General features: G+C 44.0%; 1 protein-coding gene across 1 annotated transcript in view; it reads left to right on the forward strand.

The window, feature by feature from the left end:
• LRP4 (LDL receptor related protein 4) overlaps positions 1-27,950 on the forward strand; it is a 77,674-nt gene that overhangs the window by 46,920 nt on the left and 2,804 nt on the right. The window contains exons 3-37 of the mRNA XM_042862369.1: positions 630-746; positions 3,467-3,580; positions 4,040-4,156; positions 6,568-6,696; positions 7,016-7,135; positions 7,275-7,400; positions 9,645-9,770; positions 10,242-10,376; positions 10,542-10,667; positions 12,072-12,302; positions 12,604-12,760; positions 13,109-13,326; positions 13,668-13,844; positions 14,399-14,521; positions 15,219-15,427; positions 16,030-16,111; positions 16,760-16,865; positions 17,775-17,976; positions 18,300-18,489; positions 18,733-18,864; positions 19,513-19,653; positions 20,368-20,454; positions 20,658-20,829; positions 20,913-21,075; positions 21,314-21,539; positions 22,809-23,112; positions 23,442-23,660; positions 23,970-24,104; positions 24,279-24,387; positions 24,746-24,890; positions 25,382-25,495; positions 25,812-25,929; positions 26,407-26,474; positions 27,084-27,171; positions 27,695-27,836. Coding sequence (XP_042718303.1) covers positions 630-746; positions 3,467-3,580; positions 4,040-4,156; positions 6,568-6,696; positions 7,016-7,135; positions 7,275-7,400; positions 9,645-9,770; positions 10,242-10,376; positions 10,542-10,667; positions 12,072-12,302; positions 12,604-12,760; positions 13,109-13,326; positions 13,668-13,844; positions 14,399-14,521; positions 15,219-15,427; positions 16,030-16,111; positions 16,760-16,865; positions 17,775-17,976; positions 18,300-18,489; positions 18,733-18,864; positions 19,513-19,653; positions 20,368-20,454; positions 20,658-20,829; positions 20,913-21,075; positions 21,314-21,539; positions 22,809-23,112; positions 23,442-23,660; positions 23,970-24,104; positions 24,279-24,387; positions 24,746-24,890; positions 25,382-25,495; positions 25,812-25,929; positions 26,407-26,474; positions 27,084-27,171; positions 27,695-27,836 — 5,168 coding nt within the window. The remainder of the gene's footprint in view (positions 1-629; positions 747-3,466; positions 3,581-4,039; positions 4,157-6,567; positions 6,697-7,015; positions 7,136-7,274; positions 7,401-9,644; positions 9,771-10,241; positions 10,377-10,541; positions 10,668-12,071; positions 12,303-12,603; positions 12,761-13,108; positions 13,327-13,667; positions 13,845-14,398; positions 14,522-15,218; positions 15,428-16,029; positions 16,112-16,759; positions 16,866-17,774; positions 17,977-18,299; positions 18,490-18,732; positions 18,865-19,512; positions 19,654-20,367; positions 20,455-20,657; positions 20,830-20,912; positions 21,076-21,313; positions 21,540-22,808; positions 23,113-23,441; positions 23,661-23,969; positions 24,105-24,278; positions 24,388-24,745; positions 24,891-25,381; positions 25,496-25,811; positions 25,930-26,406; positions 26,475-27,083; positions 27,172-27,694; positions 27,837-27,950) is intronic.

The following is a 27,950-nucleotide window of genomic DNA, read 5'->3' on the forward strand; positions in this document are numbered from 1 at the left end:
TGTAGGAAAGTGTCCCACACTCCCTCTTCCTTGGTCCCTTCTGGAGATGTCTAGCAGGATTTGAATTCTATTGCCCATACAGAGATACACTGAATTTGTCCTCAGCGGTGGATTCCTGCTTCTCCTTGCAGGTTTTTTAGACTAAATTGCTGGCAGAACCTCCAAGCTGAAACATGTGTTTTATGTGTTTTTCATGCACCTTGCAAAACCTTGTTCCCAAAACCACTGCTTCTTATGGTTCTTACCCTAAAGAATTAACTGTGTTAATAAAACTGTGTGGACTGCATTGTGAAGCATACAGAAAAACGTTGATACTGTAATTTTCCTTGTTATAAAAATGTGCCATAAGAGGATGATAGCAGGCTTAGGGATGAAAGAGGAAAAATAAACTCAGTGGGGAGTAAAGACAACTCCTCTGTTGTGGAAAGGTCAGTGCTTCTCTGGGGAGGAAAGACCGGCGAGCTGCAAACTTACCCTGGCCCACCATCTGAGGCACAGCTCTTCCTCATGACTCAAAAATTCATGTCTTTTGTTTATAAAAGATGTAGCCTTCCTCCACTAGGATGAAGGAACTTTCAGGAAGGAAGTTGACTGCAGCTTCATACTGAAGTGTTTTTCTGCTGTTGCAGTGCTGCCCACTTGCTCCCCCTTGGACTTCCACTGTGACAATGGGAAGTGCATCCGCCGGTCGTGGGTCTGCGATGGAGACAACGACTGTGAGGATGATTCTGATGAACAGGACTGCCGTAAGTCACCTCTCTAAGGGGAGAGGGTGGGTGCAGTGCCTACCTGCCATGGCTGGGGAAAGCTAGCCCTTTTTATTGTGGAATTCTAAGAGTTTATCCGCTGAGGCAAACCCTTGGCTTGCAATAAGCTACATCCTTCCTCTGACAGAGAGGTGTTTCTGATGTCAGTAAGCCCTCCTGTGTTGGCACTTGGCTCACTGTTCAGAGGTGTGTCCTGGGGGAGGGGATGCTTCTCTGTCCAGCTGCAGAACAGTTTATGCACCACAGCCTTGCTAGTTAATGTCGCATGAAGTAGTTCCCTGAGCTCAGTGCTTCGTGTCCTCCCCTCTTCATGGAAATGCCTAACCTCTGCCAAATACCAACTGAACTGCTTGTCTGGCTAACTTCCTGTGGCCTCAGGTTCCACTGTCTGACTTTTCTGCTGTGCATGCTTTTCTGCTGTCTTTGTCCCCAGCGTCTTCTCCCTTCAAACTGAGTTCCCTGAGGAGAGAGAAAGGTGCTGTAGGGATGCTGCCTGCATGGACAGCAGTTACCCTGAAAGCTGGCTTGTCTGCTGCCTACAAGGTGCAATCTTCAGAAGAGCTGCCATGGCATACTGCTAGCCGTGAGCACTGCTGTTGTGTTTCTACAGCTTATTAAAACAGGGAATTTTGCCTGAGCCCTTGGACCTTAGCCCTCTCCTTTTGCACTTTTATGTTTTGTTATTTGTGGTTGGCTTCTTTTGGCAAAAGGTGTTCAGGGATGCAGCTTTCCTTCACCAAAACAGATCATCCAGTCTGTACTTGGCAGCATGTGCTGGGGAAGTAACGTGTTGCATAGCACTCGATCTTCAGCTTCTTTGAAACTGCATTGGTTGCTGGAGCTGACATCAGGCTGCAGCTAGGAGCAGTATTTTGTGCTGTCTGGTTGATTGCAGCTGCTTGATAAGCATCACCCGGCAGCTCTTGAATTCTACAACAGTTGTGTGTGTGGTACTCCAGAGTGACTCAATCATATCTCAAGAAAAGCATATCAGTATTTTATCAGTTTTTAATCAGTATGCCCCTGTTCTTTGGTATCTGGGTAGAGGAATGCAGAGCAGAGTTCAGGGTTTTAACATCTATTCTGTGTGATGTTCTGAATGGCAGGACTAAGCTTAGTTTCCTGGTCCATTTTTGGTGAAAGAAAAGATATGTGGTTCTGGATCCTTTTGGGCTTCTATTTTTTCATAAAAAGTTGGAATGCCCGTATATTTAAGGCAACAGTAGAGAAGGGTGTGATCAGAAGATCTGGAGACTAATGAAAGGAGTTGGTTCTGTGAATAAGAGAGTCCTAGGGAGTTGTCCAGACTAGCACTTAACCATAGGAAGATTTATGATGGATTAAAGTCCTCAGGTACTAATTCTGCAGTCCCTTTTTCTTTCCCCACTGGCCTGCAGACAACCTTTTGTAGAAGATTGGCAGACAGAGTAGAGTGAGGCTGCAAATGCTGGAGAGTTTAGAAGAAGTTTAAATTTTCTCTTTCACGTTTCAGTGAATTTTCTCTTTCACCTTTCCTGTGAAGATAACTTTGACATTGTGGGGAAAAAAAGGCGGAGCTGCAATTCTGCCATGAAATGTTTGCCAGATAATGATAGTCACAGAATATCAGAAATGCAGGAATTGGAAGGGACCTCAAGAGATCACTGAGTCCAGGCCCCTTGCTAAAGCAGGTACCCTACAATAGGTTGCAGAGGTAGGCATCCAGATGAGTCTTGAATCTCCATAGGAGACTCCACAGCCTCTCTGTCAACCTATTCCAGTGCTCCATCACCTTTCTAATTAGTACGGAACTTCCTATGTTCAAGTTTCAGGCCATTGTTCCTTGTCCTATCACTACACACCACCAAGAAGAGCCTGGCCTCATCCATCTGCCTCCCATCTCCCTTTAGATATTTATAAACATTTATGAGATTCCTTCTTGGTCGTCTTTTCCCCAGGCTGAGCAGACCCAGGTCACCCAGCCTTTCCTCATGTGGGAGATATTCCAGTCCTTTCATCATCTTTGTGGCCCTCTGCTGGTCTCCTATTAGATCCCTGTCTTTTGTGAATTGGACAGTCCAGAACTGGCATATTATTCCAAATGTGGCCTCACCAAGAGTAGAGAGGGATCACCTCCTTCGACCTGCTGACCACATTCTTTTTAATGCACCCCAGGATATCATTGGCCTTCTTGGCCACCACAGCACACTGCTGGCTCATGGCCAACCTGCTGTCCAACAGGACCCCCAGGTCGATCTCCACAGAGCTCATCTCCAAGAGGACATCCCCTAATCTGTACTGATGCATACAATTATTCCTTTTCAGTTGCAAGACTCTACACTTGCTATTGTTAAATCTTATTAATTTTTAAATTTTTAAGGAGGCATGCATTGCCAAAAAGGATCACTTGAACTTGACTTGGAACTGTGCAAAAATACCAGCACATGGTGGATGGCTCAGTTACTCTGCTCCATGTCCTTCCTCCAGCCCTTGTTGTCAGGTTTTAGAGCTTGCTGTACCGTCAACATGCAGTTGGAGTGGGAGAGAGACACTCAGTGGCCATCCTGATGTTGATAGGGAAAAGGGAAAAAAGCCTCTCCAACATGGCAGTGTCCTTGCGGGAGGATGTTGCTCAATTTACGATATGCTATGCGTTTGTTTTTCTACTAGATAAATCTTTGTGCCTTACCTTCACCTTATTCTACATTGTGTTCTGGCAGCACCACGAGAATGTGAGGAGGATGAGTTCTCGTGTCAGAATGGGTACTGCATCCGCAGCCTGTGGCACTGTGATGGTGACAATGACTGTGGAGACAACAGTGATGAGCAGTGTGGTGAGTAGTGGTGCTGCCAATATATTGAATGCCCTGCTGATGCTTAAAAAGGCATTGCACAGACTCCCACCTGTGCAGTTCTAAGATCCCCTTAGTATGTCAAGAGCTTGCAGCTGGCTCATCAGAGCAAAGTTTGTGTGATATTTTTTTCCCTGGCTTTTTTTCCCTGGCTGCTTGGGATCTCAGGCTGTGGCTTATTTGCCAGGCAAAAATCATTTGTGACTTGTTTTTCCTTGACTTGCCATTTTGAAATCCCATGGATTCCTTTTGAATTCACTACTCTGTGTCTATCAAATGAGCACTGGTGGTTTTGTCCAGGCACTGCATGACCTGAAAATGTGTGATTTAATAAGCAGTCATGTTTGCTAATGCCCTAGGAGCCTCAGGACTATGGTGTGGTTTTTCCTGAGCACTCTAAGAAAAGTCAAAGATTTTTCTTTTGTATTGCTTTCTCTGCAGATATGAGGAAATGCTCAGAGAAGGAGTTTCGTTGCAGTGATGGCAGCTGCATAGCTGAGCACTGGTTCTGTGATGGTGACACAGACTGCAAAGATGGTTCGGATGAAGAGAATTGCCGTAAGTGCTCTTCTTGCTTTGTAACCATAGGAAATAGCCCTTTGGACCTGCTCTTGTCTTGAGACTTGACACATTTCCTGCAGCAGAGATCAGAAACAAATCAATTCTGCCTGTATCAGCAGCTATGCTGCCTTCTCTTGTCTACCCCAGAGGGCACGAGAGGATGGTTTGTCTCTCGTGTTACCTCACAGAAATACTTAATCTGTTTCTGGCTACTTCTCTGTTGCTTCCCATGGCTGTGTGACCTTGAGTCAGAGCAGGGGGCTTATGATGTAGTGAATATAGCGGTATATAAAACTACAGGAGATAAAGGGCAAGGGGAAAAGGGAGGAAACAATTGACTTCTTTATCCTCTTGTCTGAATCCTGTCCAGAATTTCTCAGGGGACTCTGCCCACTGATAATATCTTCAAGGACTGCATGCTGCTAACTGGCATGCTGCAAGGGCTCTCTGCACAACCACCTTCTCACCATTCAGGTGCTTTATGCAGGACATAGTCTGATAAGGGATGGTAAACGAGCTAGCTAGAAACTGATTTGGCTGATGGGAATGGAGATAGATGGGGGTGTGAGAGCCAACAACAGTTGTCTTTTTTTTTTTTTTGTTTTCCACCATCATAGCCTTGTAAATGGGACAAGAGTCTATTATGTCCCTTCCTAGCCCCCACTCCCTCTTTGCTGTGTCTCTGAGTGCAGTTAATGTCTGTGAAAGTTTCAGTGGTCCCTTCCCCCACCGTGTTCTCAAAGGCATTTTGCAGGATTTGTTCTAGATAGCAGGAAACTTCAAAAAGCTCTGGGAGGAGGGATCAGGGCTGCCAGCTCCTGAAGGGCAGGGGGAGTGGGTGCAAGAGGGAGTTGTCTTTTATCTCTCTAGATAATGAGAGTTGGCAGCAAACCAGGGGTTGCAAACGTTTCTAAGCTGGGAAAGAGCTCTAAGAGGAAGGCAGCTTCTCTTCCTCTCCTTTCCCCTCTCTTTTCTTTTTCCTTTGCCTATTGCTTCCCCACAGGCCACGAATATGCCCTGGGGGAATGAGGGGCGACATTGTTTCAACCTTGCCTGCTATGGAGGTTTACAGGCAACCTGAGTTGGTGCCCCTGCTCCTCTGAGCTGGAATGCTTCTCAAATTGTAAATGACAGTTTATTCTGTAAGGCATTTTAGGTATGGAACTTCACTAAGAAGCTTTGTTTGGCTACCTCCTTTTATCTTATCTTCCTCAGTGTGGCTGTCATCTTTTTCTTATATCCAGTGCTGCTCATTGTTCATCTAAAACAATGTAGGACAAAGCTGTTCTTTTTTATTTTTCCTTATTTATTTATTTGTTTGTTTGTTTGTTTTTCTAGAGAGCACTGCGGAGTAGGAGAGTCATATAATTTAATCAGAGTACATGACAATTTATGTCACTGGCTTCACTTTCTCCTCAGAGAAGCCCAAACACTTCTTTCAGATTTCCTTGGTAAGGAGCAGGTTAACACACATTTCAGTACCCAGCCACTGGATACTGGCTGAACTGGAGCTCTTACTGCATGCCTATGGGCATAGTTCCTGTCCCAGATTGCCAGTCTTTGTTTTCCCTTTTGTTTAATAGATCTGTTTTTGGAGCTCCTCAGTTGAAAAGGTCATGTGTCTGAAACATAGTGTTCGTTCTCTGGACAGTAGGAGAAGAGACAGATTCAGTTGTGTGAGACTCATATTTTTCATCACTTCCCGCACTGTATGCTGCTGAACAGAGAACAGTGGGAAAATCCTTGACTAGGTTTGTTGGGCTCTGCCTGGGGTATGCTGGTGCTCCTTACTGATAAAACATAATTTGTTTGAGTGATGGCTTGAGAGTGAAGGGATTGAAGAAACTTCAAAGGTCAGGTGCAGAAGTGGGCACTCTGCTGTTTGCTGCTTCCTTTGGTCTTCAGGTGCACATTTTTGTTACAATTTTGAAGGAATTGTGCCGTACTTTAACCTTTCATTCTGATGTGCCTCTATATTAAGAACTACTCAATATGATAGTTTTGTTTTTATTTCTGTTTCTGTATCTGATTTTTGGAAATTTAATAACAATTAAAATTCTTTGCAGAGAGCACTAGAACAGTACCTTGAGCACAAGAGAGAAGGTGACATTCATGGATCTTCATCCCTTTCTTCCTTTTTTTTCTTTATTTTTTTTTTTATTTTTTAAAAGGGTGTTGACTGCACAGTTGCCTTTGTGTATAGCTTTAACCACTCCTCAGTGAAGCACAAACAGCACTGATGGTCCTCTGAGTAATACAAGTCATGCAGAGATAGGCAGCAAGGACTAGCAATTTCCAACACTTTTCCACTGAATACTTGCTAGTCTGTTACTAGGTAGAGAAAAGTTGCATCTAAACTGGATTGTGTCCTGTTACCTTAGGCATATTTTGTTTGATTCCTTTGTTAGCATCAGATGTTCCAGCTGCCACCTGCAGCTTGGAGGAATTCCAGTGTGCATATGGACGCTGCATCTTGGACATCTACCACTGTGATGGCGACGATGACTGTGGGGACTGGTCTGATGAATCTGACTGCTGTAAGTTAGTGCAGAGTGATGCATGGGTCCAAACATTTGACTTGCAAACCTAAATGGATTTTGAGTTGGCTGGAAAAACAGCCATCTAATTGATCACACATAAGCTGTCTCTTTCAGTATTTTAAATTCAGGAAACTGAGGGTAGTGACAGGAATCACTGCATAGTCAGCACATTTCTGCACACAAGAATTAAAGCAGTTTCCAGAAGGACTCTAGTCAGGACTGGGTTCCGCAATAGTAGAGGAAAAGCGTGGCATTGGGAGATTTCTTGGATTTCCATTGGCCTGAATTCACTCTATGTTTTTTAATATCTCTGCAGCATCTCACCAGCCATGTCGCTCTGGGGAGTTCATGTGCAACAGTGGCTTGTGCATTAATGCCGGCTGGCGGTGCGATGGAGACTCTGACTGCGACGACCAGTCTGATGAGAGGAACTGCAGTGAGTGTCGGGGTCTAATGGGAGTGTTCCATTTCTGCTGAATGCATGAGTGTGCGGGGGAATGTTATTGAAAGTAGGCTCTTCTGATCATTCTTGCTCATCTGACTTTTTTTTTTTTTTTTTTTTTTTTACCTCTCAGCTACATCTATGTGTACAGCTGACCAGTTCCGCTGTAAATCAGGGCGCTGCGTCCGTTTGTCCTGGCGCTGTGATGGGGAAGATGACTGCTCCGACAACAGTGATGAGGAGAATTGTGAAAATACAGGTTTGGTCTGCTGCCTTGCTTCTTGTAGCTAATATTTCCATCCTGGAAGCAATGGATTGCAAAGTCTCTTTTGGATGGCTTGACAGAGTTCAGCCTCAACTTTCAGTGCTTCTCAAAGTGTGAGATATGTAGGCTATTTTCTATGCTCGCAAACACCTGCAGTTCTAGTGATTAGACTAACTAAAGTGGTTGTGTTTTCACATCAGATCCCTGCATCTTTCTATCCCGTCCATGCTATGATTTACCACAAAGCTTTGAGGCTGTTCCATTCAGACTTGTAAATACTAATAATTTTCAAAGTTGCTGCATTTGTTAAATAGGCATGAGTCTAGCTCATGCTTTGTAGGTAATTCTAGGTAGCTTTTGTGTTGCCATATGAAGCTGCCAAGCAATTGTTAACAGGCAGTAGATCAAAAGAAGACGTGTTGTGAAAGTTAAGAAGAAAGCCTTTGTGTTAGAGGCTAAGGATGCCAACCCCTGCTGTCTCCTCTACCTTTGTTTGGGAATCTCTCTTGTTCTTTGTCGTAATCATTTCCCTTATAGATATTCTTTTATATAATTATGGATATGGAAGAGGATTTCATCAGACCCTCATATTACTGTAGGATTCAGGGAATATCTAGAATCTTCAATTTTTCTTCAATCCTCCAGGTTGTCTGTAGCCCTTGTTGAGGAGTAATGAGTACTGGTCAGTGCATTTGTCATAGTGAGCAGAGTCCAGAAGTGTATTTTAAAAAGTGGGTTTACAGGTGATAAAAGGGATAGTTTAGAACTGTTACCATGGGCCTGTCGAGGAGTGGACAGTGTGTATTGTACAGGAAGAACTGAGGCTGAGCTCAGAGGTCCTGGAGCTACTGCTCTAGATGGGTCAGCTGTCATGAGCACCAGCATGCAGAAGATGGTAATAATAATCCTGGAAAAAGCAATTGTACTTGAAGAAAAAGCAGTAACTATGTTTCCTTGTCTTAATAACCAAAGTGTTTAAAACGAACACTGAACTGTTGCCACCCTGAAGCCAAATCAAAATTCCAGAGCCACTGAAATTCAACCTCTCCACTTTCAAACAAACCCCAGCATGGTTGAGTACACCTATCGCTACCATAAAATTAATGGTGCAGTTCTGCATTGGGTCTACAGTGATAGCAACAAAGAGTTAACCTGGAGGTTCTGTTCACAGCAGGACATGTACTGGCCGATCTGATGAGATATAGCCTTAACGTCTGTAGCAAGAGTTAGAAACCTGTGACACTTAGAATTACGTTTTTGTTGGCTGTAGAAAGAAAGTTCCAAGAATGCTGGGAGATCAACTTAAGTAAGAATCTCTATCTTCATTATGATAAATGTGGTCCAAGTTTCAGAAACCTTTATTAAAAGTGTTCCTGTGCCCTGGAAAGTGAGTCTGCATGTGTCTGTGTTCGCAGTTGGTGTGCCCGTTAGTTCTTATTTCTCTTTGACAATCTCACACCTACCCTTTTCCATTCTGCTTACAGGCAGCCTGCCAAGTTATTTTTTTCTTTGCTGGTAACTGTGCTGTCTTGTTGTATTCCCAGGATTATCACAGTGCGATGATTTGGAAACCACTAACAAAGTCAGCTTGCGAGGTACAAGAAATAAGAGGCAATAGGACAGTGCAGTTATCGCTGAAGAAACAATTAGATTGGCAGAGTCCCTGCAAATAGCATTACTTTACTTACAGGAATTCTGTAGTGTCCCTGCCAACAGCAGAAGTTGAAGTGTGTAGCTCATGTGTGAAATCCTGTTGCCTGAGCTCACATTTCAAGGATGCATGTAAATCTCATTCCAAGTCCGTCACAGTGCAGTTAGTGCTGGACAAGACACACATTCCTCAGCAGGCTTAAGATCTATAGCCTTGCTGGTTTAGCATCTCAGATGATTAAACTTGCTCCTTTCTGACACATGCTCAGGAAAGTTGTGGAATCTGGAACCAAATAGAATTAAGCTAAGACCCTGAAGTCATTCTGAGGGAAACTAAATAGCTGGATTTCCAGTAAGGCAGCACTGGAGTCAGTCTGAAGGAGAGCTGAGCAAGCCTCTGAGTCAATGTAAAGAAATTTGGAGCAGTAAGAAGTGGAAGATGAATTGAATTCAAGGAAAGAGGAAGTGATGGATTTCTGTTCATATATAAAGATTGTAACCAGAAACGTTCTTTATCCATTACTTCCCCATGACTGTTGTTCCATCAGTAAGCTCAGGTGTGCTTATATTCCTCTTCCTCTATTGCAGGGACCCCTCAGTGTGCTCCAGACCAGTTCCTGTGTGGGAATGGGCGTTGCATTGGGCAACGGAAGCTCTGCAATGGAGCAAATGATTGTGGAGATGGCAGTGATGAGAGCCCGCATCAAAACTGCCGTAAGTTCTGCAAGTCAGGTCTTAAATATAAATGGAGGCACTGTGTGTGGGAGTCAATTTAGTGTTGCTGAAGGATGTGTGTAAAGAAGAAAGCTTGGGCTGTGTTAATGGAAGGGAGTGTGGGTTGAAGACTGAGGACGCTGACCTTTGTGGTTTTCCAATTGCATACTGCGGAGAAGGAATAATGGGGAGAAGATTATACTCTCAGGTATCAAAGTCTGTCTGCACAGATAGTGAATCCCCAACCACATTGTTCTGAGTGTCATTGTCCAGATCTTGGGAGTAGCTGCTCCCTGTTGGTTGTGGCCTGCAGGGGACATTTCTGAGTGTAAAGAAGCAGCTTCCCGCACAACCTGTTTCCTCCCTGTCTTGCTTAGCCTGTTCTGGAGGGTGATGGCTGCTTAACAGCTGAGAACACAAGCAGCTGCTTTGTGGTTTCAGCTCAGTTGTCTTCATCTATTGCTTTCACAGGTCCACGAACAGGGGAGGAGAACTGCAATGTCAACAATGGTGGCTGTGCTCAGAAGTGCCAGATGGTACGAGGGATGGTGCAGTGCACCTGCCATACAGGTTACAGGCTTCTGGAAGATGGCCGGTCATGCCAAGGTGAGTTTTTGGAGCAGTAGCCTCTTCCCTGCTGCTTTGATGTGTTTGGAGTTGATGGCTATGATGGGGTGCAAATTGGAGCATGAAGGCAGAAGCAAGCTTGTGGTGAGATTGTTAGGCTTGTTAATATCATAATAATTTTATCCCTTTATCTCTAACATGCAGATGTGAATGAATGTGCTGAGGAAGGTTACTGCAGCCAAGGCTGTACCAACAGTGAAGGTGGCTTCCAGTGCTGGTGTGAGCAAGGCTATGAGCTGCGCCCTGACAAGCGTAGCTGCAAAGCTCTAGGTAAACAGAAATTCAGTCTTACTTTAGTGCATGTTTGTTGGTCCAATTCTTTTAACTTTGCCTTTAATGCTTCACTGCCAACATTAGGCTGCTCACACACAAGGAAGTACCTGGATTTATATTAGGTATGCCTAGGTTGTTGGTGAAAACCTGTGAAAATTTTATGACTTTGACTGTGAGGTGGTGTTTCACTGTTTCCTTTCCTTGCCAACAGGACAGCCTCTGCTTTCTTTTCTTATTCCTCGTCATTCCAGGTGGCCTACACCCTGAGACAGAAACAGCATCCTGTTTCTGTTCAGGAAGTGTCTCAGTCCTTCCTTGCCAGTGAAGTTGTATCACACCTCTTTGCTCTGGTTTGACCTTAGATGCTGGTCACCAGTCCTCAGTGGCTACTGTAAGGACATCTGTTTTCTAAGGGCACCTGTACATTTGTTTAACTTGATTCCTCAACTCCCATGATGTAGAAGCTGATGAATTAGGAATTCAATTTCAGGAAATAAGAACGTAATTAGGAATTACCCTAATGATATCCATAAAGAATCATAGAATGGCTTAGAATGGAAGAGACCTTAAAGATCATCAAGCTCCAACTCCCCTGCTGTGCTCAGGGTTGCCAGTCAGTAGGTCAGGCTGCCCCAGAGCCCCATCCAACCTCACCTTGAACACCTCCAAAGATGGGGCATCCACAGTTTCTCTGGGCAACCTGTTCCAGTGCCTCATCACTTCAAAATAAAGATTTTTTTCTGATGTCTAACCTAAATTTCCCCTCTTTTAGTTTAAAGCCATTTCCCCTTGTGCTATAACTAACAGACAATGTAAAAAGTCACTCTGCTTCCTGCTTACAAGCTCCTTTCGAGTACTGGAAGGCTGCAATGAGTTCTGCTCAGAGCCTTCTCCAAGCTAAACAAACTCAACTCTCTCAAACTTTCTTCATAAAGAACTTCAATTATTTTTTTTTCAGTACAAGTATCTACTGACTTACTTTATATCTGGCTGAGGCATACTTTAACTGTGTCCTGTTTTGCTGTGGTTGGAGGTTGCGGTAGAAGATGTGGTATAGCTTGTGTGTTTGCATGGCTGGAAGGTGGATAGAGACAAAGGAGACTATAACCTTGCTGCCAAGCATGTGCCTAATGGTGTGGCTTCAGGTGAGATGAGCTCAAATGGGACCTGGACTGATCACATCTTGCTGAGTGAACATTTGCCAAAAGTTTTAAAACTGCTCATTTTCAAAGTAGAAATATGTGGTGGGGTTAGGAAAGGAGCTGTCTGAGCTGTTTTGTAATTGGGTGTTGGTTTCTTACTACCAGTGCTGCAAGACTGTGTTCTGAGACTTGTAGTAAAGGGAATAGTAGGCAGGACCCTATCAAAGTTCTCTAATGCTGTCTTCTCATATATCCTCAGGGCCGGAGCCAGTGCTGCTCTTTGCCAATCGAATTGATATCCGGCAAGTGTTGCCTCATCGCTCAGAGTATACACTGCTCCTGAACAACTTGGAAAATGCCATTGCCCTTGACTTCCACCACAGCAAGGAGCTGGTATTTTGGTCTGATGTCACCCTGGATCGCATAATGAGGGCTAATCTGAACGGTAGCAATGTGGAAGAAGTGGTTTCTACAGGTCTGGAGAGCCCAGGTGCGTCGCCATAAAAAAGGCAAAAGCTTGTTCCCTGTCTATGGTGTGAGAATAGGGATGGGTGAGTGGAGATAAGTAGGTACCATGTGTTCAAAAAAGAATACATCTCCTTAAGCACTGGAATGGGCTGGATGGAATGGGTGTGAGATAATTGTCCCCCTGGAATTTATGTCTGCTGACAGAGGATAAGATAGGAGGACGGAATTGGGCCTTTCTTGAGGCTAAGAAGGAAAGGAAACTATTTTTCTGAGCAGAGCCTGCTCCTTATTTCATTCTGTGCTTCATTCTCCTCTGGAGATAGGTGGACTTGCTATTGACTGGATACATGACAAATTATACTGGACAGACTCTGGAACATCTCGAATTGAAGTAGCAAACTTGGATGGTACTCACAGGAAGGTGCTTTTGTGGCAGAACCTGGAGAAACCCCGGGCGATTGCCCTCCATCCTATGGAGGGGTGAGTGAAAACTTGAGTTCTCAGTGAGCCTTCCATGCAAGGGTTGGGTGAACAGTGGTCACTGAGGATGCCCCTGGGTGCAAACTCCTTGCTTGGTACCTGCAGTTTGGGAAGCCTTGCAAGGGTTCTGAGGGCTTTCAGAGCTTTAGTCCTACTCTGGACTCTTCAGGTTTCAACAGCCTGAAAGTGCTGGGTGTTAGCTTTCTAGCTGTTGCTTCTCCCATGGCTGAAACCCAGTCTCATGCATGAGGTGACAGGATCAACATTGTTTTGTCCTGATAGGAAGTGTTGTAGTGTGCATTAGGTGGGACATTAGTATTCTAATCTGTGTCTCCCTGCCCCCTCCAGCACAATCTATTGGACTGACTGGGGCAACACTCCCCGCATTGAGTATTCCAACATGGATGGCTCTAATCGGCGCATCATTGCGGATACACACCTATTCTGGCCCAACGGACTGACCATTGACTATGCAGGGCATCGGATGTACTGGGTGGATGCCAAACACCATGTCATCGAGAGGGCTGACCTTGATGGACAGAATAGGAAAGCTGTTATTAGCCAAGGTAAGTAATGGAGCTAGGTACTGGAAATGTTCTCTGCAGCAAAGAAGGCATGGTGCTTAGCTGAGTTTCAGAGCCACCTGCTTGTAGATGATTTGTTGTTCTATGGTTATTTATTTTTTAATTGCTGTGGGATGAATTCTGTCACTAATAAGGCATGGGCTTTGCTACCCCAGACATCAGCGGACAGGAAAGAGGAAGTGTCTTGTCACCTTAGTGTATAATGGATTTGAGCAGATTGACTGTGGCAGTGCCTAAGGGTACTGGTAAGAGTATCCTTGCCTCTCTGCTAGCACAAGTCCTGTTGAACATAATGGAAGCCCTGTATTGGATGTCTGTTGCAGGCCTTCCACACCCATTTGCTATCACCGTGTTTGAGGACAGTTTGTACTGGACGGACTGGCACACCAAGAGCATTAACAGTGCCAACAAATTCACAGGCAAGAACCAGGAAATCATCCGAAACAAACTCCACTTCCCTATGGACATTCACACACTGCATCCTCAGCGTCAGCCAGCAGGTAACTGCAGAGAGAGTAGAGACCAATTCGAGCCGCTTGTAGAACTGTTGCTGCCACCCACCCTTTAAAGCAGGGAGATGTCAAGCATGAACCGAGGGTATTGATGCATCCCCCACTTCTGTCCAGAGCTGCCGCGGCATTTGCTCCATCCAGCAGCTCGGTTTAGGTGCCTCAGCGGCGGTAACCCTGTGCTGTGTGTTACCGCAGCTCCCCCTGCTGACACTCTGAGATGAATGCTTTTCAGTGAGAAATAGCTCTTGACTGTTTGGGAAAGATAGGAGGAACATAAGTGAGCGCTAGCAATGACTGACACTTCCCATAATCCGTTTAAATTACTGTAATCTGTTTGGGAAGTACACTTATTAAATGTTTTTCTACTATACTGACCCCTAGAAATGGAGTTAGTGCTTTAATTTGACTCCTTATTCTCAATTAGTGTCTGCGTAGACAAGCTGTCTCATTCACACGGGGCTTTGCACCTTGCCTGGTGTTTTTCCCCTTTTCTTGCTCTTTGCCTTATGCGTGGTTATTTTTGTCTTTGGCTACTTGAGCAGGGAGAAACCGCTGTGGGGCCAACAACGGGGGCTGTACACACCTGTGCCTGCCGAGCAGCAAGGATTATACCTGCGCCTGCCCCACTGGCTTCCGCAAGACCAGCAGCCATGCCTGCGCTCAGAGTAAGTGAGGTGGGACCACAGCCTGCGTGTCCAGATGTTTTGTGGGTGGCAGAGGGTTGGTTGTGGGAATATGCAGCGGTTTCTTTCAAGAAGATACAGCTAGATGTGCTGGATAAGATTAAGGGCCAGGCTGAAGAATGCCTCACCTTTTTGAGGCATTTCTTTGTTCTGCGTTCCCATTCCTAGGCTGGATGGGTGGGGATGCAGAGAAGCTCTGTCCATAGGTACTTACATCAGGGCTGCTACTGATGCCACACTGCCTGCCACAGCTTTTCCTAAAGCTTTCATAGGAGCTGTGTCAGTGGTGACCAAGATATTCAACCTTGTGGACTCCCAGAGTTTCTCTTAATTTGCAGCCATGTGGGAGAATTAGGCCAACTGTTGTCCTAGATTCTCAAGAGATGGCAAAGCTGTTTAATTTGGAAATAACACCTATGCCATTTTTTGAAGAATATGGTTGAATTTGTTCCCTTAGCAAAGATTACCCCAGGATGCAGTTCTTTACTCCTACGCTCCCTGCTGATCCCAATCCCTTATAAGATGATAATTTTTGCTACCAATAAAATCTTGGGCTGTGACCTGTCAGCGAGAGATGATGTAAAGGATTAGGTTTGGATATAGCAGGGAATTGTCTGTGTCTATCACTGTGTTGTTGAACTTAGAGAAATTAAAAGGAGACCTTTCGACCTTTGATCAGGTCTTGACAAGTTCCTGCTTTTTGCCCGAAGGATGGACATCCGTCGGATCAGCTTTGACACAGATGACCTGTCAGATGATGTCATCCCCCTTGCTGATGTGCGCAGCGCAGTGGCTCTGGACTGGGACTCAAAGGATGACTATGTCTACTGGACAGATGTTAGCACCGACTCAATCAGCCGAGCAAAATGGGATGGATCAGGCCAGGAGGTACAGTGTTAACTATGTGTGGAGACCATCTAGCCAGGAGACTCCTTGTGCATCAGATTTGAAGCCACTAGGAAACACTGGCTTCCTAAGGAACTGTAGTTCACGTTGGATTTATTGTTCATTGATTTGCCTAGTTTTGGCAATAGTGGGCTCTAACATCAGTGAACACTTAAAACACAAGTTTGGTGTAGGTTCCTGTTTATCTAAACTCTAAAGTGGGAAAAAGCATGTTGATTTACAAGCTGTGGTTGATTCCTCTGTTGTAGCCCTAGAATCTGAGAGGAAGATGTGTTGCATTTCCTGTTATGTACAATATTGTAACAAGAGCTGCATGCCCTTATGCTATTGTTACCATTAATGAGGCAAACAGAATTCAAGAGTTGGATTTGTGTTTTGAACAGAAATGAAAAACATGTGTAACTTCAAGCATAAGGCTTATTTGAACTAGTAAGTCCTTAATGCTCTCTCTCATATCTTACTGTTTTGCTTGAACTTCTGTCTTTTGAAGTCATGTTTGTGAATGAATAGCGCACTGGGTTAGTGCCCTTTCACTAGGGTCTGATCTCACTAAGGATTTTCTTGTTTTTGTTTTTTTTATTTAGGTTGTGGTGGATACCAGCCTGGAAAGTCCAGCTGGACTGGCAATTGACTGGGTCACCAACAAACTGTACTGGACTGATGCAGGTACTGGGCTCTTCTGCTTTACTGGAGTTTCAGTCTTCATTATGAGTAGTGAAAACTGAGTAACAGCTGAATGGTTCTCTGTCTCATCACAAATTTGCCTATTTCTGTCTAGCAAAAAAAGCCCACATGAGATCAAAGTCCCTTAAACAAAGGGGAGGTTGAAGTTGGAACCATTAGTTAACCTCTCTTCATAGTGGTCCTGGTAGCTCTTCCTTTAGAAGAGCTTATAGCAGAAGTTAAGTTCCATTGCTCTCTTGCCACAGAGCTTGTATCTGTGTGTGTACACATCATATCTTCCAACACAACATCTTGGGGTGCAGCAGGTAGGATTTGAAGTTAGTTCCCTGTCAGAGTATGAGTTCAAAGAGATGTAAGAAAGGTGACTCTTCTCCAGGTCTTGTCTTATGTCTGTACTGCATAGATACTTCGATAGCTTAGGAAAGTGCTGGCTTGCACTGACACAGAACTTGTCACCAGTCACAGTCACACAGGTGACAGAGGTGATACTTTGATGACACTTTTTATTTATCTTCCAGTCAGGAAAAGAAATGGGGGATGGAAGAGAAAGCATTGCTGTAAGGATAGTGTTTACCTTGTCTGTTGTTGTTTCAGAGGTGTGTGTCTAATTCTTTCTCTCAATCTTTGTAGGAACAGATCGAATAGAGGTCTCCAACACAGATGGAACCATGAGGACTGTTCTGATCTGGGAGAACCTAGACAGACCTAGAGATATCGTAGTGGACCCTGTTGGAGGGTGAGAGATTCTTTTTTCTGGGATGACATGAAAATTCTTCTCTGTCTTAAGACGTTAAAGTGCTTTGATTTCATGCAATTATCTCTCTGACTCCTTTGTTCTACATTCTGCTGAAGTCTGAAATTAGAGACCTGATTTTGGATGCTAGTGGAACAAGATAAGCTGGAGTAACTGCATGTCATGCTGCAAGAGCAGTCAGATATTTTCATTTGTTTATCCTTGGGATCTAACAACTAAAAATCTGGTACAGAAAATGTTGTGAATTAGGCAAACAAGACGTTTATATTTAATTGTTTCACATCTATGTTGAGTTTATACTCAAGCACTCTGCTTATCAACCACAGTTGAAACAGAAAGATCTCCTCACGTGTAAATTAGGGCTGATCTTAAGCATGATGTGACATTAGTGACTCATTTGCTTCAAAGCATTGTGTCTGTGGGAGTACTGAATGATCAAATGCACCACGGAAAGCAACACTGGGTAGATTAACAGAAACAAATGGTTTCAATAAAAGATTTTGCTTCTTACAAGAGTATGCAGCTAGGAATTGCATGGATAGAAAGAAGTGTGCTTATAGTTTCTTTGAGTGGATTACTGAAACACCAGTGCAGCAACAGTACAAAGGGCTAATGGTGAAGACTGGTAAATAATTGGTTAGTTATTAAACCTGTAACTTTTTCCTCCATGTTTTAATAAGGCCAGCACATGGGCTGTGGAAAGAATATCAGTTTGAGTATAATTTCAGGCATAATACAAAAACCCAAGGCTGAACATGAGTATGATGTTAGTCTAATGCTGGTTTTTGCTAGCTGCTGAAGGCACCAGGCTCTTCTCACTACAGCCAGTGTCCAACTGTAATGGCAGTCACAGACATCACGTACTCACTTCTATCTTGGCCTTGTGTTCAGATTCATGTACTGGACTGACTGGGGAGCCAACCCAAAAATTGAGCGCGCTGGTATGGATGCTTCAAATCGCTTGGTGATCATTTCCTCCAACTTGACGTGGCCTAATGGCTTGGCCATTGACTATGAGTCACAGCGCTTGTACTGGGCAGATGCAGGCATGAAGACCATTGAATATGCCAGTCTGGATGGCAGCAACAGGAAGGTACGGAAAACATCTTTGAGGAGGGAGTCTGGGAGCATGAGGTGCGAGTCCTAGAGCACAGAGTGCTGATGGCCCCTGCCTCTCTTTCCAGTTGAAAGTGAAATCTTCCAAATCAAGACATGCTGAACTGCTTTCACCAGGAGAGAAGTTCCCTTTCAGTTGTAACTTGTGTTTGAGGGAATCTCTGTTTGAGGGCTCACATTGCCCCACCACTGCTTGTGCTGTGTCTGTACATTATGATGTTGAGAAGGGGCAAGGGAAGCCTCTTTTCCTTAGTGACATTTAGTAATGTTTTTTGGTGGGATTGGGGGTGATCTGACTAGGTGCTGATTGGGAGCAATCTGCCTCACCCGTTTGGACTTACTCTTTATGGCGAGAGAATCTACTGGACAGACTGGCAGGCCAAAAGCATCCAGAGCGCAGATAGAAGGACTGGGCAGGCACGGGAAACGCTTCAGGACAATCTGGAGAATCTTATGGATATTCATGTTTTCCACCGGCATAGGCCACCAGGTACAGAACTCACCCCAAGCTACACTGAGCTTAGAGTTTATTCAGTCTGTAGTGTGTGTCACTGCCTCCTGCAAGGAGCTGAGCTATCTGTCAGCCCTCAGTGCCTTAAGTCATGGAAAATGAGAGAATGAGAATAACTTTCAGCTTGTACTTAAAAACGTTCTAGAATGCATTTCTGTAGCTGATAGACCCTTTCTTGTGCCCATCCTGCTGCTGTATGGGTTCCTGTTATCTTTCCTATAGTACGTACACCATGTGAAGTTAATAATGGAGGCTGCAGTCACCTGTGCCTTCTGGCACCTCGTCCAAAAGGTTATAGCTGTACCTGTCCTACTGGGATCAACCTACAGTCTGATGGCAAGATGTGTTCCACTGGTGAGTCCACTCTGTAAGACTTTCACTGGAGGTAGATCACAACTACATTCTGGTCCCCTCAAAGTTAGAGAACAAAATTTGCTTTTATGCACTTACCTGCTTTACCTGCTTGAAAAGCCAATCTTGATATCTGTACTTTCAGTGTGACAGAGAATTACTATAAAGAAACCATTTGATAACTGTATTGTTGCAGAAGAAATTGTTCTTGAAATTGCATTTGGCAACTAAACCAGATGTCACATTTTGCCCATATTTTTGCTCTGATCTTGAAGTGGATTCTTTAGTTATCAGATGCTATATTCTTTAGTAGTTCTATACATCTTCCTCTTGACCCTTATTTTGAGGATTGCAGAAAACTGTTGAATTCAGGCCATGGTACATCCATTTGCACTCCTTAATAGGAGAACTGATTCCTAATTCTTGTTTCCACTCTTTACCAGAATCAGTTCTTCCATGAGTGCACTCATTTTCAACTTGGAAATAAAGAAGCATTTCATGTCATTCAGCCCAGACTCCCGTAGGCAGAGATCTATGACTTCCCCTTTTCCACTTAGATGGATGTCAGCTCCAGAATGCTCAACAAATTATATCTGAAACTGCATGATTTTTTTTTCTCACTGATAGCTGTTCATTTTCAACTCTCTGCAGGAATGACCAGCTTTCTGATCTTTGCCAGAAGGACTGACATACGGATGGTCTCTCTGGATATTCCCTACTTTGCGGATGTCGTTGTTTCAGTCAATGTCACCATGAAAAACACCATTGCAATTGGAGTGGATCCTCATGAAGGTCTGAACTTCACAGTGTATCCAACTGCCTGTTTGAAAGGCAATAAGTGACATCAGTGTCTGAATGTCTGAGTAGAGATCTGGGTGCAGATTTTACTGTACATTGTGAACTTGAATAGGCTTTTTTTTTTCTATTATGTGGTGAAAATGTTCCTTTCCTGATGGGGATGTTCTTATATGAGGACAACCTCAACTGAATGGAAAAAGTCGTCTGCTATATTGAGTGGGGTCCCTGTGCGTTTTGGATTTAAGAATGCTTTCCACCAACCGAAGCATGCTACAGCAGTAGAGCTGAGACAGTGGCTGTTGGTTTTTACTAGAATCTGATGCAGTGTTGATGTAAACCTGTTGTATAGTAAGATCTGATTGCTCTCCTTTGGGACATTCTGAGAAATAAAATGTGGAACTCTACTACTAGCTTAAAAAGTATTATATGTTCTCTTACCTTCTGTGAAGCTCATCTTATTAGAATAGCAGAAATCTATTCTAATAGCCTGCATGTACACACCTTTGGGGGATGACTGGAACATGATCATTTGTGCTCTTCTGTCACTCTAGCTGAACAGCCTTGTGCTGCTGTTATTTCTCTGCAGTCACATCTCTCTATAGACTACACACACTATAGACTGAATAATTGCCTAGCTGGTAGTCAGACACCTGGGTCTGGACTGCAAGGATTTTAGTGATTTATTTAGGTTTCTCTTCTTCAACCCAGGAAAGGTTTACTGGTCAGACAGCACACTGCGAAAAATAAGCCGGGCTGCCCTTGATGGCTCCAAATTTGAGGACATCATCACCACAGGTAAGAGTGATTTTTTTGTCCTCTTGCCTCTGTGTAGGGTGAAAAGAGAGATGAGATTATCTGGTGGAGTAATCTCCTCAAGTTTTTGGGGGAAGGGGGGCAAAGCCTAAAGCATCTTGATTAGGTGCACAAAGGCAATATCAGAAGTTCCTGACCAAGCTGGGAGAATGAGAAGTGATTGATACACCTTTGTGTTTTCTCAGGTCTGTTGACTACAGATGGGCTGGCCGTGGATGCTATTGGCAGAAAGATATATTGGACAGATACAGGAACAAACCGTATTGAAGTGGGCAATCTTGATGGCTCTATGAGGAAAGTCTTGGTCTGGCAGAATCTGGACAGCCCACGGGCAATAGCCTTATACCATGAGATGGGGTTAGTGTTGCCAGGAGGATTATCTAGGGTTTGGGATACAACTTCTGACTTCTATTTCCATAACACTTGCTGCTTTTCCCTAGCTATATGTACTGGACAGATTGGGGTGAGAATGCCAAGCTGGAACGCTCTGGGATGGATGGCTCAGGACGCGTGGTTTTGATCAGCAACAACCTGGGCTGGCCCAACGGACTGGCAGTGGATAAGGCTGGGTCCCAGCTGCTCTGGGCTGATGCACACACTGAGGTCTGATTCTGTTCTTAGGCATTGTTTGTCATTGGATTTGTGGTAGCCTGGAGGCTGTTTTGAAACCCTTGAGCAAGCTGTGGAAAGAACAAGGGGAATATAAGCTTTTTTGAGAGCTTGGGCTCTGGGAGGGTGGAGAGGAATATCATCACTAATTCAGGCTCTGGTTGCCACTTGTAATCATTGTTAGTCATCGGTGTTTTGAGTGTGGGGCTGATGTGCTTGCTTCTTTCTTCAGCGTATTGAGGCTGCAGATCTCAATGGTGCTAACCGCCGCACCCTGCTGTCCCCAGTGCAACACCCCTATGGCCTCACTTTGTTGGACTCTTACATCTATTGGACCGACTGGCAAACTCGCAGCATTCACAGGGCTGACAAGGACAGTGGTGCCAATGTCATCCTGGTGAGGGCAAACCTGCCTGGCCTCATGGACATTCAAGCTGTTGATAGGGCACGGCCCCTAGGTGAGTTGCTAGGCTGTTCCCAAATGAGTAGTGTATGACTGTGGTGACAGTAGCCCTTGAAATCTGTCACTGAAAGGAATCCTTTGAGGAAGCATGAGTGATAGAAGTAGAGCACCAGGATCAGTTTTTCTTTTCTTCTTCTCTCTTGTGTAACTATTTTTAAACTTTTTCCTGTTTATCCAGCTCCTTAGGTCTGTTGTTTATTTCTTACTGCACTCCTTTCTTCCCCTTCATTCCATTTCCTATGCTGGATTGTACAGACAGTCTCATTCTCACACACATCAGGGCCTTTTTTTAAGAGGACTGAATGAGTCATGCCATGTTACACTTCACCTGAGTGAGTCTACTGGGAACAGACTCATCTTTTTTAACTCCAAAAGATGCTCATTCCTCTTAAGCTCGTTGTTGAAACCTTAGTTCGAGTAATTTTTTTGCCCAGACATAGCAGGCTTCATCTTTGTTCTATAGAATCAATGCTTCTTTAGCTGATATTAATATATCATACTTTCAAAACTATTCTTTGCTAGAGCCAGATTCCTTATGTTACTCTTTGGGGTCCTATACAACCTCATCTTGCCTCCTTGTTCTTGAGTCTGAGTTGCTGCTTTATTTCAGCGGAATTTCCCCAGTGTGTACTTCTACAGAAAACTCTTTACTGCTTCTGCTGTAGCTGCTAACTGTAGAACATTGCTCTTGACATATAATTTTATGGTATAACTTCAAGCTATTAGAAGCTCCAGCCATCATATATCCTGGTTGTTTCCCCCACTCTGCTCCTTTTGGGCTTCTCCTCCTATTCCTTGCACCTTCTGTGCTTATCCACTCCAAACAAATATGTGCTGGTTTTTCAATTTAAAAAAACTACAGCAAAACCCTAAGATATGACCCTAATATGTCAAACACTTGCAACAGGCTTCTCTGATGCTTTTGTTTATTTGTCACTGTGTGCAGCTAACTTGAAACAGAAGCTTCTTTGTCAGCCTGGCCTCTGGTGCATTGTTGTGCTGCTTCTTCACAGGGTGAGATCCTTCAGTCAGCATTATTTCTTTGCAGCTATTATAAAGATCAGCTGCAATTCTGTGAATCTATCAGCATTTGGCCAGTTCTTTTTCCAAGAGAAAATTATGAAGAGCTGTAGATTCTCAGAGAGGCTACAGTTAGGATGAACTCAACTGCTAGCAGGTTACGCATGTATGTAGCCTTTAAAATTAAGCTTCGGTCTCCTGGAGACACATTGATCCTAAAACTGTGCTTTTCCTACTTCCTAAGGCTTTAATAAATGTGGAGTTCGTAATGGTGGCTGCTCTCACCTTTGCTTGCCTCACCCCACTGGATTCTCCTGTGCCTGCCCCACTGGCATCCAACTGAAACGAGATGAGCAGACTTGTGACTCTTCTCCAGAGACATACCTGCTTTTCTCTAGCCGTGCTTCCATTCGTCGTATCTCGCTGGATACCAGTGACCACACAGATGTGCACATCCCCGTCCCCGAGCTGAACAATGTCATTTCTCTGGACTATGACAGTGTGGATGGCAAGATTTACTACACAGATGTTTTTCTTGATGTCATCAGGTGAGTGCCAATGATCTACTTGGCCACTGCCCAGGTCACCTAGCTATGTGTGCTGGCTGTGCCACAGCAAGCTGTGGAGTGCCATTAAGTTGAGGGAACCAGGAGATGCTGTCAATATACCACTGCTCACACCTAGTCTGTGGCACACAACATCATATTGTTGAACTAAATGCTGAAGGTGTATTTAACCTCCTGGAGATTATGGGGAAAAAGATGTTTGGGAAGTAACAGTATGAACCCCCCTGTGGTTAGGGAGACTTCCTTGTGCGATCGCCATCAGGAACTATCCATTCCTCACTACCATCCACTTGTCTTTTATTTCTATTCAGGCGGTCTGATCTGAATGGCAGCAACATGGAAACTGTTATTGGTCAGGGCCTGAAGACTACAGATGGTCTGGCAGTGGACTGGGTTGCTAGGAACCTCTACTGGACAGACACAGGACGCAATACTGTTGAAGTAGCTAGACTGGATGGGAGCTCCAGGAAAGTGCTAATCAACAACAGTCTGGATGAGCCCCGAGCCATTGCTGTCTTTCCCAAGAAGGGGTAGGTATGGGGATATTGGTGGGACAGGGAGAATGGCTGTACAGAGGCAGGTTGGAGGGCGAGGATGTGAGTGGAAAAACAGATGTGCTGTCCGCATCTGTAGGCACCAGCCAGGGTCTGACTGAGTGACGGAGGATATCGAGCAGAGAGTAGATTTTAAGATTGGACAGATAGTTGGGAGTCACAACCTACAGAGCACGTGAGCTTTTTTTGAATCTGAAGAATGTGGCAGTTTAATTGGTAAATAAAATTTTTAGTAGGTTGAGCGAAATGTTCTTTTCTTGTTGCATTTGCTTTTTATCTCATTAGGTACCTCTTCTGGACAGATTGGGGTCATATTGCTAAAATTGAACGGGCAAACTTGGATGGCTCTGAACGTAAAATCCTGATCAACACTGACCTAGGATGGCCAAATGGCTTGACCTTGGATTACGACACCAGAAGGTCAGTGAGATAATTTGCTTTACCTGTATGGAATTAAGAATGAATTTTCTTCAGCTTTCCTAGCTTGGTTTCATGAAGAAATTTGTTCCATCCAATCCATCTTGGCTAGAAAATGACTAGAAAGTAAAAAGGAATTGCACAGGTGGAAGCTCACCTCTTGCTCTGTTCCTGCAGGATATACTGGGTGGATGCGCATCTTGATCGCATAGAGAGTTGTGATCTCAATGGGAAGCTACGGCAAGTGCTGGTCAGCCAGGTGTCACATCCTTTTGCTTTGACACAGGTAAAAAGATTTCCCCCCCATGCTGCTACCATTCTCTCTGCTGTGTTGATGAATTTGGACAGTAGTGGAGTGTGGGGACAAGCAATTGTTGTAGTCTGTGGTAAACAAAGAGAGCTGAGGGGCTAATAGCTACACTTCTGTGGAGTTAACAGGAGGAGATTTGTACGAAAATGTGTAGGGTGTAGATAGTTGTCATCTTTATGAGAAAGGGTTGAGAAGGTTTTTATTTGGGCCCTTGGGCCTTGGGATATTTTTTTGATGGGTATTCTGTGTCTGTGTGGCTAAACATCCTAATGGTTCTGGGTTTTTTTGTTTTGTTTTGTTTTGTTTTTTCCCTACATGCTATCTCCCTGAGTAGCAGGACAGATGGATATATTGGACTGACTGGCAAACCAAGTCTATACAGAGAGTGGACAAATACTCTGGGCGGAACAAAGAGACGGTCCTGGCCAATGTTGAGGGGCTGATGGATATAATTGTGGTTTCCCCTCAAAGACAGACAGGTAAATAGGAGGGCCTTCATTTGGGCAAATGATAAATGGATGCAAAAGGAAAATTTAGAACCACTGTGCTATCGTAGATGTCAAGTGAAGTTGGTGTCTTTTCTTGGATGTAAACTGTTAATGTATCTTCTCTGGGCATGTTTTTTCTAACCATGACATTTCAGCCAAGTATGTCTTGACTATATTCTTACAGCTTTGATCAGCAAACCACTTCCTGTGTTATTCATCTGACACTGTGTTAAAGACAGAATAATGTAAGCTTGTTTTTAACTGTGGTGACTGAGCTGTTCTCTATTGATTTCCAGTGCCTTCCTATCAAGATTGTCTCACTATTATCACAGCTTTCTTAGCAATCAGATGTAGGGCATGTGCCAGAGGATAGTAATTTGCTGCATTTCTAGGAAGTGTCTTCCTGAGCAGGAAAAAATTTGCTGCTCTGAGCTCCTACCTAGATAGTTGCAAGAAATTTTAAATTTTCTTCTTCCTTCCAGGTACCAATGCTTGTGGAGTGAACAATGGAGGCTGCACTCACCTCTGCTTTGCCAGAGCTTCTGACTTTGTCTGTGCATGCCCAGATGAACCAGATGGGCGACCCTGTTCTACTGGTGAGTTTTGTGAGCATCACTTGAGTACTAGCTTCCACATGAGCCATTGCCATTATTTGATGCTGCTCATCTATGGCAACCAGAGCATCTGAAGTTCTCCATTACAAGAACTTGTGCAAGCCTTATTCTTAAAGTAAGACTGCTGTGAGCAGCACAGCTTTCTTCTGTCCTTTTTGCTGATGAGCTGGGTTTGCAATGGGAAAGCTGCAGATACAAGTTCTGACGCTTCCCATTTCAGAATCTCGCTATAGCTTACCAGTCTTGTTCACCTATTCCACAAAGTTGGAGTCCTGTTTATTTTTCTGTGTTGTCTTAGTTCCTGGTGTGGTGCCCTTTGGTCCCGAAATCACTAGTGAGAGAAGTCAGACACCACCTGGCAGAATAGGTACCTCAACAACCAAGCCTCTTACATCTCTGGAAGAAGAGGAAGGAAAGTAAGTACTCTTGTTCTCTTGGAATTGGGGTGTGAAAATTATTGTTTGTTTAAGTTCAAGCCCTCTCTAGCTGTTCCTACCCAAAAGAGGTTATTCCAGCTCCAGACCAGACACAATGAAGAGTTAGAATCCTCCTGAGTCCATGCCATTCATTTGATTTATTTAACAATTCCAAGGTTCTTAAAATTAGAGGAGATGGCAGTCTGTTGCATTTTTTCTGCAAATTCCCTACAGCTTGCTATTCCTACTACCCAGAGGAAAAAAAAAAAAAGTATACTGGAGAAGAAAAAGAAAGGCTTTTGTTGTTGAATTGGAAGTTTAAGGAATTTCAGTGCTAGCCTGACCCATTCTGTCTTTTGATACCTTTGGTACTACTTTCAGTAACAGAATACTCCAGGAGTTGGACTCAAAGATCCTCATGGGTCCCTAGCAACTTTGGTTACTCTGTGATTCTAATTGTGTCCTTTTGTCTTTCAGCTGCTCTGACAAAGACGCCAGGCGAGGCTTGTGTACTCATGCCAATGAGGCAGTGTTGGCAACGATGGGTGAGTTCCTCCTCTTTACTCTTTTACACCAGTATTCTTCCAGATATGCCCAGAACATTCCAGTCCATAGTGTTTGAAATGAAAACTTCTGAAAATCAAACTTGAATTTCTCCAATGCCTTCTGTGCAACGTGTATCTGAAAATGAACATCGGTCATAAACATTCACTAGCCTATATAGGAGCTTTTCACACTGAAGTATCATTTGAAATAATAACGTTTTCTGTTTTGATCCCCTACATCATCCACTGGGCTATCACTACTAATGCTACCCCACCTCACCATCCTCTTTGTGTTTATCTGAGGGTGGTAGTTAGGATAATGGTTTCCCACTGCAGGAGTAACCTGTCAGCAAGGAAGTCCAACTCATCTTTATTCAACAGCTTTACAAATATCTTGATGCTCCTGGTTTGCTGGGACCTGGGTGGGAAGAAGGGCTTTGTTCATATCACACCAAACAAAAGCCTTTGCTAAAGCTCAGCATGCTGACGTTTTGCTTCACGTACTTCCATATGGTTTTTATAATTCTGTATGAGGTGTTACACTGATGTCAGTGTTACCCAGTGGAAGTTAAGAAAGGTGTATAACATACCCTTGCTGTTCACTTTCAGGTGAGGGACTGCATGTTAGCTACATCATTGGAGGTCTTCTCAGCATCTTGTTCATTTTGCTGCTTATTGCTTCTTTAATCATATATAGGTGAGTGATATTTTTCCCTCTCTTGGACCATAGTAAAATCTAGCCTTCTTAGAAGCAGGAAGCTATTAAAGAGCACTTTGTCTTTCCTTATTGTCATTTACAATCCATTTGTTCTCATTTGGAAGTGTTGATTTTTGCTGAATTGATTAGCACGGTTTGCTTCCTGTCCCTTTGAAGTGTTGGACATGCCCCTACCACGTATTTTTGAAGCCTTATTAGCTAAATTTTCTGTAGAGAGCTTAGGTTTAAGGAAAGGGATGTGTGATAATTCATATCTCGGTACACGTGTGGACTCGTGTTCTCTGCCAGGTAGCCTCTCCAGTTATTGTCAGTATAGCTTTTGTGGTTACATGGCAGTGCCTTGCTGCACTGGTAGGTAGTGAGTATACTGGTAGCTGAAGGGCATGGTAAAATCAGCAGTCTGTCTTTGTAGGGCAGTGAAGATTGCTGGAGCTTTCCGCTCAGGAACTTCAGATCCTGGCAGTAGGGCTCTGCTTTTTTTCTAACGCCTCTTTTCCTACAGGCATAATAAATCCAAGTTCACAGACCCTGGCCTAGGGAACCTAACCTACAGTAATCCCTCGTATCGGACATCTACCCAGGAGGTGAAGATTGAAACAGTTCCCAAGCCAACAATGTACAACCAGTTATGCTATAAAAAAGAGGTAAGAGCTGCTATTAAGGACATGGGAACCCAATTCAAGCTGCTGTTAAGGCCTTCATATGTGAAAATGTTGCAGCTTGTTAGCATTTACCCTTTAGAACATGAGAGAACAGCT

This window comes from Lagopus leucura, unplaced genomic scaffold (assembly GCF_019238085.1).
Source record: "Lagopus leucura isolate 7727_CA_CO unplaced genomic scaffold, USGS_WTPT01 Super-Scaffold_1, whole genome shotgun sequence".
In the NCBI taxonomy this organism is placed as follows: Eukaryota; Metazoa; Chordata; class Aves; order Galliformes; family Phasianidae; genus Lagopus; species Lagopus leucura.